Raw genomic sequence first — 15,940 nt, forward strand, 5'->3', positions numbered from 1 at the left:
AAGTGAATGCAAGAAGTATTTAGCATACAAAGTGTAAGGACCCGATATGGGGGCAGACGGTGATGTCATGGGTGATTTCTAGGTTTGTCCGGCAAACAGAAAGGGTAGCAATGCTAATCACTAAGATAGTTGTGTTTGTGTTATTTTCTAATTTAATACTTAACCAAAATTGTGAAAAGTTCATATTATCATACCCATGTAGAGATCGGGAACTAAAGCTGTAGAGAGGTTAAATGTATCTTGCCCACTGTCGCATAGAAACAGAATTCAAATTTAGGGTCGCCTGACTCAAGTCATATTGACTTGTCTTAAATGAGATAAAATTCACATAACATAAAATTTGCATTTATAAATTCATTTATCAATTCACACACATGTAAACTTTAGCCACTCTAAAATACACGTTAGTGGGTTTTAGTACATTCAGAATGTTTTGCAACCATCACCACTGAATTGTAGACCATTTTCATCACCCCCAAAAGAAACTCCATATGCATTAAGTAACTCCCATGCCCTTCTCCCTCTTGCCCCTGGCAACCACTAATCTTTTTGTCTGTCTCTGTGGGGTTACCTGTTCTGGACATTTCATATGAGCGGAATCATAAAATATATGGCATTTTGTGTCTGGCTTTCTTTCCGTTGGCGCAATGTTTTCAAGATTCATCCATGTTGTATCATGTTCCTACTTCATTCCTTTTTATGACTGAATAAAATATTGTTGTATGGATATAGCACGTTTATTTATCCACCCATCACTTGATGGGACATTTGGTGTTTCCTTTTTTTTTTTTTTTTTTTTTTTTGGCTATTACGAATACTCCTGCTATAAATACTCACGGAAGAGTTTTTGTTTCAACGTATGCTTTTAATCTCTTGGACGTATCCCTAGAAGTGGAATTGCTGGATGATATCTGTGTCCAGCTTTTGAGGAACCACCAAACTGTTATCCATAGCAGCTGCACAATTTTACGTTTCCACCAGTTAACATACGGAAGGTTTGTTTCTCCATCTTGAGCAACGATTGTGATTGTTTTTGATGTTGTTGATAGCCATGCTAATAGTCTGAGTAGTATCTCACTGTGGCTTTGATTTCCCTAAAGACTAAGGATGTTGAGTACCTTTCGTGTGCTTATTAGCCATGTGTGTATCTTCTTTGGAGGAATGTCTATTCAAGTCTTTTGGCCATTTTAAAATTAGGTTGTTGGGTTTTTTTTTTATGAGTTGTAAGAGTTCTTGGTGTATTCTGTCTACTAAACTCTTACCAGGTATATTATTTGTAAATATTTTCTCCCATTTTGCAGATTGTCTTTTTACTTCCTTGCTTTTCTTTTGATGCACAAAAGCTTTTAATTTTAAAGAAGTCCAATTTCTCACTTTTTTCCTTCTGTTGCTTGTGCTTTTGCTGTCATATTTAAGGGACTTGATCATATCCAAGGTCATGAAGATTTCCACCTGTGTTTCCTTCTAAGGGTTTTATAGTTTTAGTTCTTGCATGTGGTATGTGGTAAGAGATCCAAATTCATTCTTTTGCATATAGATATCCAGTTGTCCCAGCACAGTTTGTTGCAAAGGATTATTGTTTCTCCTATTGATTAGTCCTGGCACCCATTTGTAGTTGTAAAACAACGCAATTGTGCATTCAACTTGTCTTGCAGATCTATTTATCTGCATTGCAAGGGTTGCTAGGTAATAATTGCACAGTGATATGGTTATTTTTTAATATTTTTCTTAGTCAAAGAGAGTTGTTACAAAGAGGCACTTTCTGCCATGTTGGCTCCCTACATTTTGCTGGAGAAAACACTATTTCTTTGTAATGAATGCTCTGTCATCCTTCCTTTCCAAATGTTACTCTCTTTTTTTCACACTGTCCTACATAGTGAACATTTCTTTGAGAGGAGCATCGCATACATACAAAAAGTCGGAAATGTTGGCCTGGTTGACACTGTTCAAGTTACGAGACCCACTGGAGAGGACAGATTTTTCTTTTCTCAACACTGAAGCAAGTCCTTTCCAAGTGTTACCTAATTAAATGTGAAATTTATGGTTGTGGTTTCTGACCTATGGACTTCTTTAAAAGGATCTATGTTTCCAGATGTGTTAATTGAGGCATCAACTAACTTTTAGAGTGTCTTCTTCACAGTCCTCATTCATTTTAAGATCCTTTATTATAAAATAGCCTGAAGGTGATCATGCATATTTCATACCAAGAAAAAAATTGTCTTATGTACAAACATAAAAACATACCTCAGACAATGAAAACATACAGTACATGCTTAGATATTAATGCCTTGGGAAGATGTTTTGGGGTTACAATTACCCAGTTCCTTTCATTAAGAGGTTCTGTATAGATCATGGACTGGTACAAGTTTGTTCACTTGAAAGGGAACCCCAAAGGAAAAGAGTAGAAAAATATATCACTAATATCATTGAAAACTCCGTATGAATCACATAATAAAGGATACATATTATAAAAACATTTGATCTTCTCACCATGCTTTTACAGATTTACCTTTTGTTTCCTCCCTCAGTCATAGAACGCGAGACTTTAGGTGCTCCCAGGCCCTGCAATTCTGTCATTTCCCAGTAGGGGGCGCTGTTGCATTAAAAGCTGCACCAGTTGCAGCATTACCCTGGTGGGCCTGTGTTCCTTCTGTACTTTCAAGACGGTTTTTTTTACAAAGTCCTGTAATGAATATTTTCTCTCTAAACTCTTAAGAAAATGAGAGTTGAAGAAAAACAGAATTCTTGAAAGATTGTCCTTTTACCCACTGTCTTCAGAGGTGGTTAATTTTAAGTGACATTCTTGGAGGTTGATATCAAAGTCCCAAAGTACGAAATGCATCTCGTAAGTCATCAACCTCATACAGGGGCTGTAAAGAAAGAAAGAAGCTGAGTGGATGTATTTGCAACATCGTGGAAGAAAGTAACTTGGGAGGGGTAGGAAGAGGAGAGGAAGGAATTCTACCTGAAGGAAAACAGAATCCTGAGGAGAGTCTAACGGAGAGAGTTGTGGGTGATGAAAGAGGGGAAGGGAAGGGCATCTCAGCAGAGGGCTCTGAATTGTGAAACAAAAGAGCAAACTCAAATGTAGGAGAAATAACAACAAAAAAAAAAGACACAGTACGGCTTTCATCAGAGAAAAAATGAGAGTGATACCTACACACACATGCACAGACAATGTAAAAAATATGCTAAAGGAAAATTTAAGTAGCTCCAGGAAAAGATGACTTTGGAGAGAGAAAGAAAATGAGAAGCAAAGAAGCCCCTTACCAAAAGAATGCGTCGAAGCTGTCTGGATAGTCGAACGGAATTTTCGTGCAATCCCTCCCAGGCTTTGAAAGTTTTTTCACGATTTTCCACAAACGTATTCCAGCAATAAAAATAATCTTTAAAAAAGGAAGGGCATGGGGTAGCAGATAGCTCAGATCCCAAATAGAGAGGAAAGAAAGAAAACCCTTCCCCCCACCCCACTTTTAAATCTCATTTCCTACAAAGCCTAGTGTCCAAGCCTTAATTCTCTTCCTCTTATTCTAGTCAATTTTTGGCTGAATTCCGCACACACCGCCCCCCCCCCCGATTTTTCTCCTCTGAACTGCAATCCTGAACGAGGTCCCCTTCACACCTTTGAAGGTCATGATGGCGATCTGGACCCCCGCGCGGTGCAGCCGCCGCAGCCCCTCGGGCTCAGCCTTCTTGTCCTCGCAGAAGTAGAGGCGCGCGGTGAAGATCCTCAGACTGAGGTTGGGGTACCCTCTCAGAAAGTCGGCCACGTGCCGGGCACAGTCGTAGCAGGGGCTCCAGGAGGTGAACCAGGTGACGCGGTAGCACCGGCCAGGGTCCAGGTCCCAGTCGGAGATGTAGCGGAGGAAGAGCAACTCCACATGGCAGCCCGACTGCGGACAGAGCAGAGGACTTAGGTGGCGTTTAGTGACCTTTACTGCGGTGCCGGCAGCTTTATGGTCACTAATTCATCTGCCTCCCCCAGTAATCTTTTTTAGCGTGTCTGCAGTTTGGGCCTTAGGTTACAACAGAACAGAAAAGCAGGAGGATGCGATGAGTCTGGCTGAAGTAGCATCACAGTGTTCCAGAGTTTTGAGTTGTGTTCGCGAAGTTACTTCTGGCGCGTTTGTGGAGAAAGAAAATGGCCTGTTGCTGTAACATTGTGGAAATACACCAGACCACTAGGGGGAGGTAGGAAACATGGTTGAGGACTGGAAGGGGTAAAAGAGATTAGGCTAAGGCCAACAGAGGGGTGTTGTAGGAGAGGTGATAGGACTGCTATGGGTTCAGAACAATTAAATAATGTGATTGCTCATCCTATGATCCCTGTGATTGTAATAATTGCGCAATAATGAGATAGAGCAAATCTGCATAGTATTGCCGAAAAGTCATTAGTCCTAGAATCTGAAAGATCTAGGTTTCATTTCCTGGCATCACCACTCAGGTGACTGGGACAACTCATCCAACTCTTGGATCTTCTAAGTCCTCACCAATAAAATGGCCTGGTATCGATCGTGAGGATTAAAGGAGAAGGAAAGAAAGGGTTCGTGACAGCAAACCCTTCTCTACTTAGAATGTGTCACATCACCAAACAGGAAAGAGATTAGAATGTAAAACAACTGAAGTGAGATAATTTACACAATACAAATGGAGGCAAAGGAAACTGAATCATAAAATAAACACTTAACAGTGAGCCAGACAATGTCCTTCCACCTATGGATTCTTCCCTGGGATCCCACCAGTATCAGATCTCACTGCCTGTTTTGAGACATGAAATACTCAGATTATGCAAACCCATCTGGATGGTGAAGTCGCTTGTAAATATAATTCTCTGATCTAGATGCTGAGAGGTGATTTAATTAATCGACCAATTGAGGCTTCCCTGAGTATTCTGGGTCTCACCATGCTGAATGTACTCATTGGCCTATGATCTATGTGAGCAGGAGGGACTAGAAATCATTAGGGAAACAGAATTGAGTCATTAATTTTTCCTACTTTTTTCTTAATTTTCCCAAAAATTCTAAAGAAAATTTGTTTTTCACATTTAAATTTAGCTTGAATGAGCTGACAATATTCTTCCAAATCAAAAGGCTCTTATATTTGATTTCCTTAATCTCAAAGGCAATTCAGGTGCTGGGGAAAGGGAAGGAAAGTTTGGGGGCAGTTACTCTTGGCATTGAAGCAGGGTGTCACAGTAATGTGCCCAGCATGATCGGGGAGGACATGAAATGGCATGCTTTGGGGCATACCTGTTGTGGTTTCATGGATATAAAAAAGAAAGAGATTTGAGAAATCTGGTGGAGACCTAAACGTGAAACAGGCTGAAAGTAGTACCATCTGCATATGGTTCTGAAAGTGCCCGAAGTCTAGCTTGGAAGCAACTAATTGATACCTTGTTTCGAAGGTGACCAAAGTCCAGTGAAAAGGAGGTGGCGCTATCCCGCCGCTTCACCACGTAGCACAAGTAGGTCTCATGGCGACCCTTAGCCCAGCGGACATTCTTGAAATGGTAAAGAAACTTCCTCTGCTTCATCAGGAGGCTGTGGGTGAGGAGAGGGAGGAACATTCAGGAGCAGCGCTCATTCTCCTGGCTTTCCTTCAGCTTTTAAAAATATCTATAATGACTTGAGCCAAACCAGAGAAGATCCTCTTCCTTACTTCACTGGATGCCTGAGACTTACTGAACTTGGAATCCATTATAAAACCCTCTTCATGCTTATATTTAAGACCAATTGAGGGGCTCCTGGGTGGCTCAGTCAGTTAAGCGTCTGCCTTCAGCATGATCCCAGCATCCTGGGATCAAGTCCCACATTGGGTCTTTGTTCAGTGGGGAGTCTGCTTCTCCCTCTGGCTGCAGCTCCCCCTGCTTGTGCTCACTCACTCTCTCTGACACATAAAATCTTAAAAAAAAAAAAAAAAAAAATTGAGAGGTAGCCAGAACCCCCAAATGGTATGAACTCGCAGGACGGTCTCCTCTCAGCTGTCTGTTAGATGCTGACGACTTGGACTTACAAACCTGTTCCTCAGTTCCATAATTTTTTCAGAGTTCCCCTCTAAACTCTACCTAAATGTCCAATATGTACTTCAACCCAACCTGACCAAAACGGTAATTCCTAAAATGTCCTCTGTACTGACTATCCTGTCTCTCCTTACTTTTCCATCTCAAGTAACCAGGTGAAAAGCTTTGGCTCATCTTTGATTCTTCTTCGTATTTAATGATCTAAATTTATTGATTCAAATCTCTTTTTTGTTTTTCAGTATTTTTATTTTTTAAACCTCCAAATATTTCTTGAGTCTTTGTACCTGCGCTATTCCCTCTGTTCTCTGCTTACTCTCAAAGCCCTCACCTTTCGGCTTATCTCTTGTCCTGGCCTCTAAGCTGGTCTGTCTGCCCCCAGTCCCTCCAAAAGAACATTCTCCGTGCTGTGCCAGAGTGATCTCACAAAAGCCCAGGCGTGACCATGTCATTTCTATGTTGAAAAATCCCCAGTTGAATCTCCTGTGCCCACAGGATAAATCCCAAGCTCTAAGATGGTATTTCGGCCAGTTTTTACATTTGATCATCAAATCTGCATTTCTAGCTTCCTCTCCTGCTACTTTTTCCTTTCCCCTCCCTATCTTCAAGGCCTATGCAGCTGATCCCCCGGTGCTAGTGTCGGATCCTGTGGCTTTTTCTTTCCAGTCACCTTGCTGTTGCGCTTCCTCTCAGTGAATGCTTTCCTACCTTTTTCCACTGGACAAAACTTACATATCCTTCAAAGCCAGTTCACAGTTCAACTCTTCTTTCTCACCACCACTATCCCAACATTTCTAGGCAAAAAATCGAACACTTACAGCAACAAAAACCCCTCCTGTAGTTTCCCTTCATTCTCCAGTTTATCTCTGTCAAAGCCCTCATCCTCTGTTACCAATTGATCACTGACATCTCTGTCTCCCCAATTGGATTTTTTGTGTTTTGAGGCAGAAAGTATCACTTTATGAGAAAAGATTTTTTTTAATATCAGAGTAATATTTGTTAACTTGTATAATACAAAAAGTTGAAAGTTTTACATGTAAAAATACTAAAGAATCAAAATTTAGGGACACCTGGGTGGCTCAGTGGGTTAAGCATCTGACTCTTGATTTCAGCTCAGGTCATGCATGATCTCAGGGTTGTGAGAGTGAGCTCGCATTGGGCTCCCCCCTCAGTATGGGAAGTCTGCTTAAGATTCCCTCCCTCTGCCCCCCCAACTTGCATGCACGTCACTCTTTAAATATTAAACAAAATTTAAATTTAAAAAATTTAAAATTTAGGATACAGTGTCAAATAATTCGACATAGTATCTAATAACAATTACTATTAAAAAAACTTTTCTGGTCTTCTTATAGGCATGTTTACATGATTTTGATTATACTGATTTCATATGCAATTTTGCATCCTGCTGCTTTTTTAGCTTGGCAATATAATCTATTACTCTGTGTAGCTCACATGCAGGGACTTGCTCTGGTTTCCTTATGCCTAGCAGTGTTTTGCATGTCATAAGCACTAAATTGAATTGAATTTGTGGAAATACTCTTGGCTAACTGAAGTTTCTTTGCAGTTGTGGCCATAAAACAAGCTATACACGTGGTTGATACCAAAGCACTAATGATGTCTCTCTCGTTTTTGTCCCTAGTCTTTTCCAGAAATGTATTCATCAAGTTGTGGAGATCATGCTGCCACCTAATGGCAGTGGGCAGAAGTGCAGTAAACTTGTAAAAGTAAAGACCTAGGCAAGGATTTGAATACGGTTTGCTGGCAAGAGAATTGAAACTTTTTTCACCTTTATTTTTTTTTTTTTTTAAGAATTGAGGTATAATTTACATACCTCACCCATTTAAAACGTGCGATTTTATGAGTCCTGGCAAATGTAAACACCCAAAACTGCAACCACAATCAGGACACAGAACATTTCCAGGGCACCCTTCCCCCAAATTTGCTCATTCACCTTTTCAGTCAGTTCTTCCTCAACCCTCTACGCAACGACTAATCTGCCTTCTGTAACTCTACATTACTATCCACTTCCTAGAATCCCATATAAGTCCTACATTATCTCTTACTTTGTGTCCAACTTCTTTCACTTAGCATAATGAATTTGAAATTCATTTGCGTTGCATGTATCAGTAGTTTGATCCTTTTTACTGCAAAGTAATATTCCACTGCATGGCCATAGCACATTTATCCCTCCACCTGTAGATGGACATTTGGATTGTTGCCACTTCGGGGCTGTTGTGAAGACAGCTTCTACAAACATGTACCGGTTTTGGGGAGGACATATGTTGAGAATTAATTTTAATGCAGTACATGTGATAGACCGTGAAGTTAAAAGTTAAATACCCAAACATCAACCTTAAGAGTTAGGTAAACACAGATGAGTTTTTTATAGCTGTCTCAATTTAAATGTCGCGCTTCACACACCTGAAGCTTGTTGAAATACACTTTAGGCAGAGAACTAGATTTATCACCAGTATACACATTATACCAAACAGTATAAAAATTGTTGAATCATATTATTTTAGAATTAAAAATTGGCAGGAATCTGACATAATTGCTAACAAAGATCTAATAATTGTTGGCTTTACTTTAAAATGACAATTTTATTGCTTGCTTTGGCAGTACATATACTATAATTGGAACGATACAGAGATTAGTATGGCGCCTGCACAAGGATGACACACAAATTCATGAAGTGTTCCATATTTTTTGACCAAGATCGTAAGTTTTGATGGTGAAAACATGACATTTTCATATAGCAAAAAATAAAATAATTTTATAGTAATCATCATAGCACTTACCACCATCATTATTACTGTTGTGACATAATTTGCATATAGTCATTAGCATATATAAATTGAATACATAATAAGTGCTTAATCAATACTGAAGTAAAAGGGGGAAAAAAATCTCTTGGCTCAGTTTTAAACAGATTAAGCATCATTCCTTACTGATAAATTTCTCTAAACAGTTAACCTGCCCTCCTGGGCTGTCCAGCTGAGAAAGGGGTGGAGGGGGGTACTGTGTCATGCACAGGCATTAGGTGGGGATCTGCTGCTGGGAGAAAGCAAAGGTGTTCTGGGAGTATAGGAAAGGACATGGCTTAGGTAAGAGAATTCAGATGGACTTTTGCCTTCTGCTCACATGAAAATACGTAGTTCCAGGGCGCCTGGGTGGCTCAGCTGGTTAAGCGACTGCCTTCGGCTCAGGTCATGATCCTGGAGTCCCGGGATCGAGTCCCGCATCAGGCTCCCTGCTCAGCGGGGAGTCTGTTTCTCCCTCTGACCCTCCCCCCTCTCGTGCTCTCTCTTTCTCATTCTCTCTCTCAAATAAATAAATAAAATCTTTAAAAAAAAAAAAAAAGAAAATACATAGTTCCTGTTTCTATCAGAAGTGACCAGTCACAGTGAAGCGAATTGCTTGATGGTGACCTTTTAATTAACTTTCTTGGTCCATCACTTTTAACTGTAGCTAGGAGCCCGTTTCAAGTACCCTCTTCTCTTAGTTTCTCTTTTGGGTACGAAGGACTTTGTAGGGGCAGTTTTTCAAGCTCACAAGTCGACAGCTGCCCTAGACAGCTGTGCTCCCTGAGGCAGAACATCGCTGCATCCCCAGCAATGCAAACCGGAGACAGATGGGTAAAAATAGTCATGACCGAGTCCTCTCCTGTCCTGTGCCATCACTAATGCCCTCTGCAGATGTTCTTTTCCCTAATGATAATTATGTATTTCCCTTTTTCTCCTGTTCCGTTTCATCTTTTCTCCTTGTTGCCTTTGAATTTCAACTATTAATTATTGCTTTGCATTTTATTATATACAGATATTTTCATTGAACCCTTTACCTCTGACTTAGACCTCAGATGAATTTTCAAAATCTCATTGCAAGCTGAGCAGACAGTTGACATTTTTGCCCTCAAGAAAATTTTCTGAAGAACATTGAGTCTTCCATTAAAAATCTTAATTCTGGGGACACCTCGCTTGCTCAGTCGGTGGAGCGTGCGACTCTTGATCTCAGGTTTGTGAGTTCGAGCCCCACATTGGGTATACAGATAGATTACTTAATAATACAGTCTTCAAAAAGATTTTAAAAAATAAAATCTTAATTCTGTAGTCTAAATTCTTTATAAAAGTTAAATTGAGATAAAGTATATGGATTAGGTATTCTCATATTTGTAGTAATCATAAAAGTAGGAATAAAGTAAGTTGTGATAATAACGTCATAAACTGCATGTGAAAATATTGTGTAAATCTTACAAAATACATTTTAAGAAATAAGTTAGCAGTGTCTGAAGAAATTGAAAGACTAAGTAAATAGTAAAAATGCCATTAACTGCCTAGTGATGGGAACTATAACATTAAATAACTTGACTGAATTTTTCTTCCTGTAATAGGTATATACCAGCATAGTGACTTTCAAGCAGTTTTTAATATTGGCATTAAAAAAATATTTTCCTTACTATGTAGCTAAATTATTCAGTAAAGGCTCCCCAGGAAAGTTTACAAAGTCCTTTTGCAGTTGAATATTTACAAAATTAGTATTACAATTTCCACAAGTGTCTTTAGTATACTAGATTATTGCTATTACCTTTTCATGATTTGAATCTTTAAACATCTGCTATGTTAATATTACCATAAACTAGTCCTAACTGCAGTACATGGCCATACATGGCCCATAAAAGTTCTTTTGGGTGTGGAAGAGAGACAGAACAGAGAGAATTAGGCAGAGAGCATGTAAGATCTGAACAGCTGAGACAGATCCAGAAAAATAAATGTGCATATTGACCAAGCAGTGAGTCAGATAGTGAGAGGAGAGAAAGGGATAGCTCCTGATCTGAAAACTCAGATGTGCTCTGAGAGAAAAGCCAGGGCAAGCACCCACAAGGAGACTGCTTTACCTGTCCATAGTGGATTCCAGAGTGTCTTTCTTAGTCTTAGGCATGGGAGGCTTGCCTCAAGTCCTGCTGCTTCACTGAACTCTGTCTGGCAAGGCATTGGCCCCACACATTCAAATTTGAGCTTACCCTCCTAGGCTCCTCCCCCCAGGCATCATCACCATCAGGTACCCCAACAGCCTTCCTCCTGTTTGGGTCCAAAAAAGATGGGCGGGGCTGTCATACAGAGTCACATGGGTAAATGACTGAGGGCCACTCTGCTTAATGTATAGGTTCCTTTAGGGCTACATTTCTAAAAATCCAGTCTATGCTCCACAGGCAACAAAGATCAGGAGAGAGTAGCCATAGACACTTTGGAAATTGTATTCCTGATGACAAATAATATCTTTAATTTTTTTTAAAAGATTTTATTTATTTGTCAGAGAGCACAAGCAGGGGGAGCGGTAGGCAGAGGGACTCGATCCCAGGACGCTGGGATCGTGACCTGAGCCAAAGGCAGATGCTTAACCGACTGAGTCCCCCAGGTGTCCCGTATCTTTAATTTTAAAAGCATAATAATAGTAATGTTCACTCAAGTAGCATATTGCACCCTGTTAGCTAAAGTATCTATTCCCTTGCTTAAGTGCACGCTGTCTCTCGACCAGCACTTATAGTTCCTGCTTTGTGGCCAAGCAAGTAAACTCAAGTCAATTATATAGGACTTAGGAATAGAAATTTTGCATCCTAAACCAATGATTTTTTTCCCTTTCTGATTGCATTATAAGAATTGCTAGAAGACTAGATGATTGCACAAGAGAATTTTGCAAAAGCTGTCTTTTCCACGAAAGTCATATATGCTGAATTCAGAAGCAGCAGCAATCCCAAACCATTAAAGAAATGTTTATTTCATCAGACAGAATCGGCATCTAAATGACTGCGTTGAACTTGGAACACAGGTTGGGCTTTTCGAATAAAAGGCTTTAAATCCCTGCCCTCATACGATTTGGTCTATTAAAGATTTGGCTTCTCCCTCCAACTTCAGTCTATATGCATTCCATTTCTTCATTCAATAGAAAATACCTAACTACATGATGGAAACTGGGTACTGGGGATACAGTGGTGAGTAAAGCAGCTAGGGTCTCAGCTCCCTTCTTACCTCAAGGCTTTAAATACCATCTATACATTGATTCCCAAATCTCTAGCTCCAGCTTGGACTACTTCCTTGAACTCAGGACAAATGCAAACCACTTCTGCCTCAGCATCTCCATTTAAATATCTGATGGGCATCTCAAACATGCCTCAAACTGAGCACCTGTTCTCTCTCAACACACCCGTTCCTTTTGTCATCTTTCCTATCTTGGTGGTGATGTCATCCCTCCCACGGCTCTGGCCAACCTGGCAGTCTTCCTTGATTGCTCTCTTCCTTTTAAAGTCCAGTCCATTAGCAAATCCTGTTAACTCTACTTGCAGAATAAATCCAGAACTGACCACTTTTCAACACCTCCAGGTCCGAGCATCCTGGATTGCTGCATTTAGCCTCCCAACTGCTCTTCCCGTTTCACTCTCCTTAAATTACAGTCTATTCTTTACACAGGAGTCAGGGTAATCCTTTCAACAACCCCCCCCTTTTTTTTTTTAAGATTTTATTTATTTGAGAGAGAGGAGAGAGAGGAGGGAGGGAGAGGGAGAAGCAGACTTCCTGCTGATCAGAGAGGCGGATGTGGGGCTTGATCCCAGAACCCAGGATCATGACCTGAGCCGAAGGCAGACGCTCAATGGTCTGAGCCACCGAGGCGCACCATTGAAACCCTTCAGATCATGTCACTCCTCTGTCAATACTTTCCATGTCTCCCCATTCTCTCAGTAATAGCCAACATCCTTACATGACTCACAAGACCCTCTACCATCTGCCCCTGCTTTACCTCTAAATTTTACCTTCAGGGGCACCTGGCTGACTCAGTTGGTAGAGCTTGCAATTCTTGATCTAGGGGTTATAAGTTCGAGCCCCAAGTTGGGTGTAGAGATTACTTTAAAAAATAAAATCTTGGGGCGCCTGGGTGGCTCAGTTGTTAAGCATCTGCCTTCGGCTCAAGTCATGATCCCAGCGTCCTGGGATCTAGCCCCACGTCAGGCTTCCTGCTCGGCAAGAAGCCTGCTTCTCCCTCTCCCACTCCCCCTGCTTGTGTTCCCTCTCACTCTATCTCTCTCTCTCTCTGTCAAATAAATAAATAAAATCTTTAATAAATAATAAAAATAAATAAATAATAAAATCTTAAAAAATGATCACCTTTAATTCTCTCCCTTGCTTACACAAGGAACACACACTCCTACCCCACTTACTGATCCCCCTGCCTGGAGTGATCTTTCCCTGTATCTCATTATGGGTTTTTTTTTAAGCTTTTATTTTAATTCTAGTATAGCTAACTGTTGTATTAGTTTCAGGTGTTCTATCATTACAGTTTGATTTCCTTATTTATGTCTTAACTCAAATATGTCCTTGTAGTTGAGGCTTTTCCTAGCTACCATGTATCTAAAATTTCAACTGTAGCCCACAATCCTCACATTTCCTCTTTCCCTAATTCATACTTCTTTTTACTACTTCTCACAAAATGCGCTGTGATCTCTGTTCCTCAGTGAATCTTAGTTCTATGAGGGGAGGGATTTTTGTCTTTGTTTTCCCCCATGACGATATCACTAGTACCTAGTACCTGGTTGGCCTATAGTAGACACTGAATGAATGTAGAATGGATGAATCAAGAAGGATCTCATGGACCTTACATTCAAGTGGGAAACAATAATCAAGTAATCTGTAAATACGTCATTGAAACAGATGTTTACTATGAAAGAAAAGTACACATCACATAACCAGAAACTGGCCAGCCCATGATCACTGGAAGGACTCCTGGTTGGGAGATGGTAATAGACAATGTCTTAACTCCCTTCTCAGTCCGAGACTCTCTGATGGTTGGGTTATGGAAGAAAGGCAGTATTCACTACTTCATCTTTAACATTCCATGCTCTGACCCAGAAACTTTATAATTACATCCTTTGTTAAACCATAGAAGTTTAGACTTTCCGATTTGCCCTACTCCTCCCTTCACACTATCAAACCTGGGACATTAAGGGAAATTTCTGAAGTGGGTTAATGCATAGAACAGCTAGTAGTTTTGAGAGCTTATTATGGTTAGACATTATACTAAGCACTTTAAAGACAAAGTAAACGTATTTAGGAAAACTGTGGTGGGACAAAGTCTCTTGTATGCTCCTGAGTTGTGCTCCTGGTCACTGATTCTATAGATTGCAAATTCTGCTTTGCTTCACGGTGGGTACCCAGCCAAGGATCACCTGATGCTAGTTCACTCTCAGGACTCTCTTAAGGAGGGAGTGGATTTAATGCAGGGAAGCCTCACTAAGCTTTACGAGGCTATCTCTCACTTGCCTCCAATAAACCACACCAAAATGCAAAAGTACAGCAGATTTCACTGAAGTGTTGGAGAAATCCAGGGGAATAATACACGTGAAAGAAGTCATAAATTAATAGGCTAATTTTGGCTTTTTATAGTTTAAGAAAGAATTTCAAAAGAACTAGGCTCTTCACAGGACTCTTCTCAAGACTACACTCATTCCTGCCCTCCAGTCTACTCCTCTTGGTCAAAAAGCCTCTATTTCTCACTTCCACAGGGAATCTCGACCTTGGATTCTCCTGGATTATTCTCACCCATGGATCCATTTCCTATCTAGACATTTATTTCTCCAAGTCTTTATTTCTGAAAAAGATTCTGAGGGCACCAGAAAGTGACCTTTGGCGCTCTGAATTCCATGGAACAGATGGGTGGGGGCAGAGGGAAGGACACTTCACAAATTCCTCTGCAGAGACCACAGTGGGGCAGGGCCACAGGCAAGTTGATTCCTTTAAATTGTCTCCTCAGATAAGAGTTGGGCCTTTACCATATTTTATTCCAATTGTCCAGAGAATTATACACACACACACACACACACACATCCTCCCAAAAGATAAATATTAATTTTTAGAGATGGTAGTATCTCCAAATCCAAAAACTAGAAATTTCCCAACGGCCCAAAACTTTTCATGATTATGCCAAACTGTATTAGTTCCCGTTATGTATTCTCTCATCAAATTATACCCCTTTGTTCCAGCCAGAAATAAGAAAACTGGCCCATTGCTGATCCACGTGCCTCTTTGTTTGGTTTTGGTTTGATTTGTTTTCATTTTGTGCAGTTTTAATCATTTCTAAGTGTATAATTCAGTGGTGTTAATTGTATTCACAGTGTTGTACAATCATCACCACTGTCTGTTTCCAAAACGTTTTCATCACCCCAAAAAGAAACTTCATAACCATTAAGCAATAACTCACCATTCCCTCGTACATCCTGGTAACCTCTAATCTACTTTCTTAATTTGCCTACTCTAGATATTCCATGTAAGTGAAAAACATACAAGGTTTGTCCATTTGTGTTTGGTTTATTTCACTTGGTCAGTTTTCAAGATTCATGTTACAGCATGTATCAGAACATCATCCCTTTTTATAGTTTATACATTTATAATGTTCCATTGTATGTATATAGCACATTTTACTTATCCATGCATCTGGACACTTGGGTTTCCACCTTTTGGTTATTGTGCATAGTGTCGCAATGAAGATTTGCATACAGCATGAGTCCTTGTTTTTGGTTTCTTTTAAAGATTTTATTTATTTGACACAGAGACAAAGAGAGCACAAGCAGAGGGAGAAGCAGGCTTCCCTCTGAGCAAGGAGCCAGATGCGGGACTTGATTCCAGGTCCCTAGGACCATGACCTGAGCTGAAGGCAGCGGCTTAACTGACTGAGCCACCCAGGCGCTCCTGAGTCCTTGTTTTCAAAACTAGAAGTGGAGTCACCTTCTGAATGACATAGACATACACGCGTGCGTGTGCACACACACACACACACACACACACACACACACACATATTCTGGCTGAGGGGTGCCTAGCTGGCTCAGTTGGTACAGTGTGCGACTCTTGATCTCGGGATTGTGAGTTTGAGCACCACGTTG

The 15,940-nt window shown here is 40.4% G+C and overlaps 1 protein-coding gene and 1 non-coding gene across 2 annotated transcripts; one reads left to right on the top strand and one right to left on the bottom strand.

Annotated features, from left to right (window-relative positions):
- Nucleotides 1-2,230: 2,230 nt before the first annotated feature.
- Nucleotides 2,231-10,981, bottom strand: AICDA (activation induced cytidine deaminase). The gene is made up of 5 exons (XM_036077519.2): nt 10,908-10,981; nt 5,393-5,540; nt 3,623-3,893; nt 3,271-3,386; nt 2,231-2,870 (listed from the first exon to the last, which is right to left on the bottom strand). The coding sequence occupies exons 1-5, from the start codon at nt 10,949-10,951 to the stop codon at nt 2,817-2,819; spliced, it is 633 nt and encodes a 210-aa protein (XP_035933412.2). The 5' UTR covers nt 10,952-10,981; the 3' UTR covers nt 2,231-2,816.
- On the top strand, nt 8,624-8,723 carry LOC118526320 (U6 spliceosomal RNA). Its single transcript, XR_004912551.2, has one exon. It is a non-coding gene; the product is annotated as a U6 spliceosomal RNA (small nuclear RNA).
- Nucleotides 10,982-15,940: the final 4,959 nt, after the last annotated feature.

Source organism: Halichoerus grypus, chromosome 6, assembly GCF_964656455.1.
Source record: "Halichoerus grypus chromosome 6, mHalGry1.hap1.1, whole genome shotgun sequence".
NCBI classification, from domain to species: Eukaryota; Metazoa; Chordata; class Mammalia; order Carnivora; family Phocidae; genus Halichoerus; species Halichoerus grypus.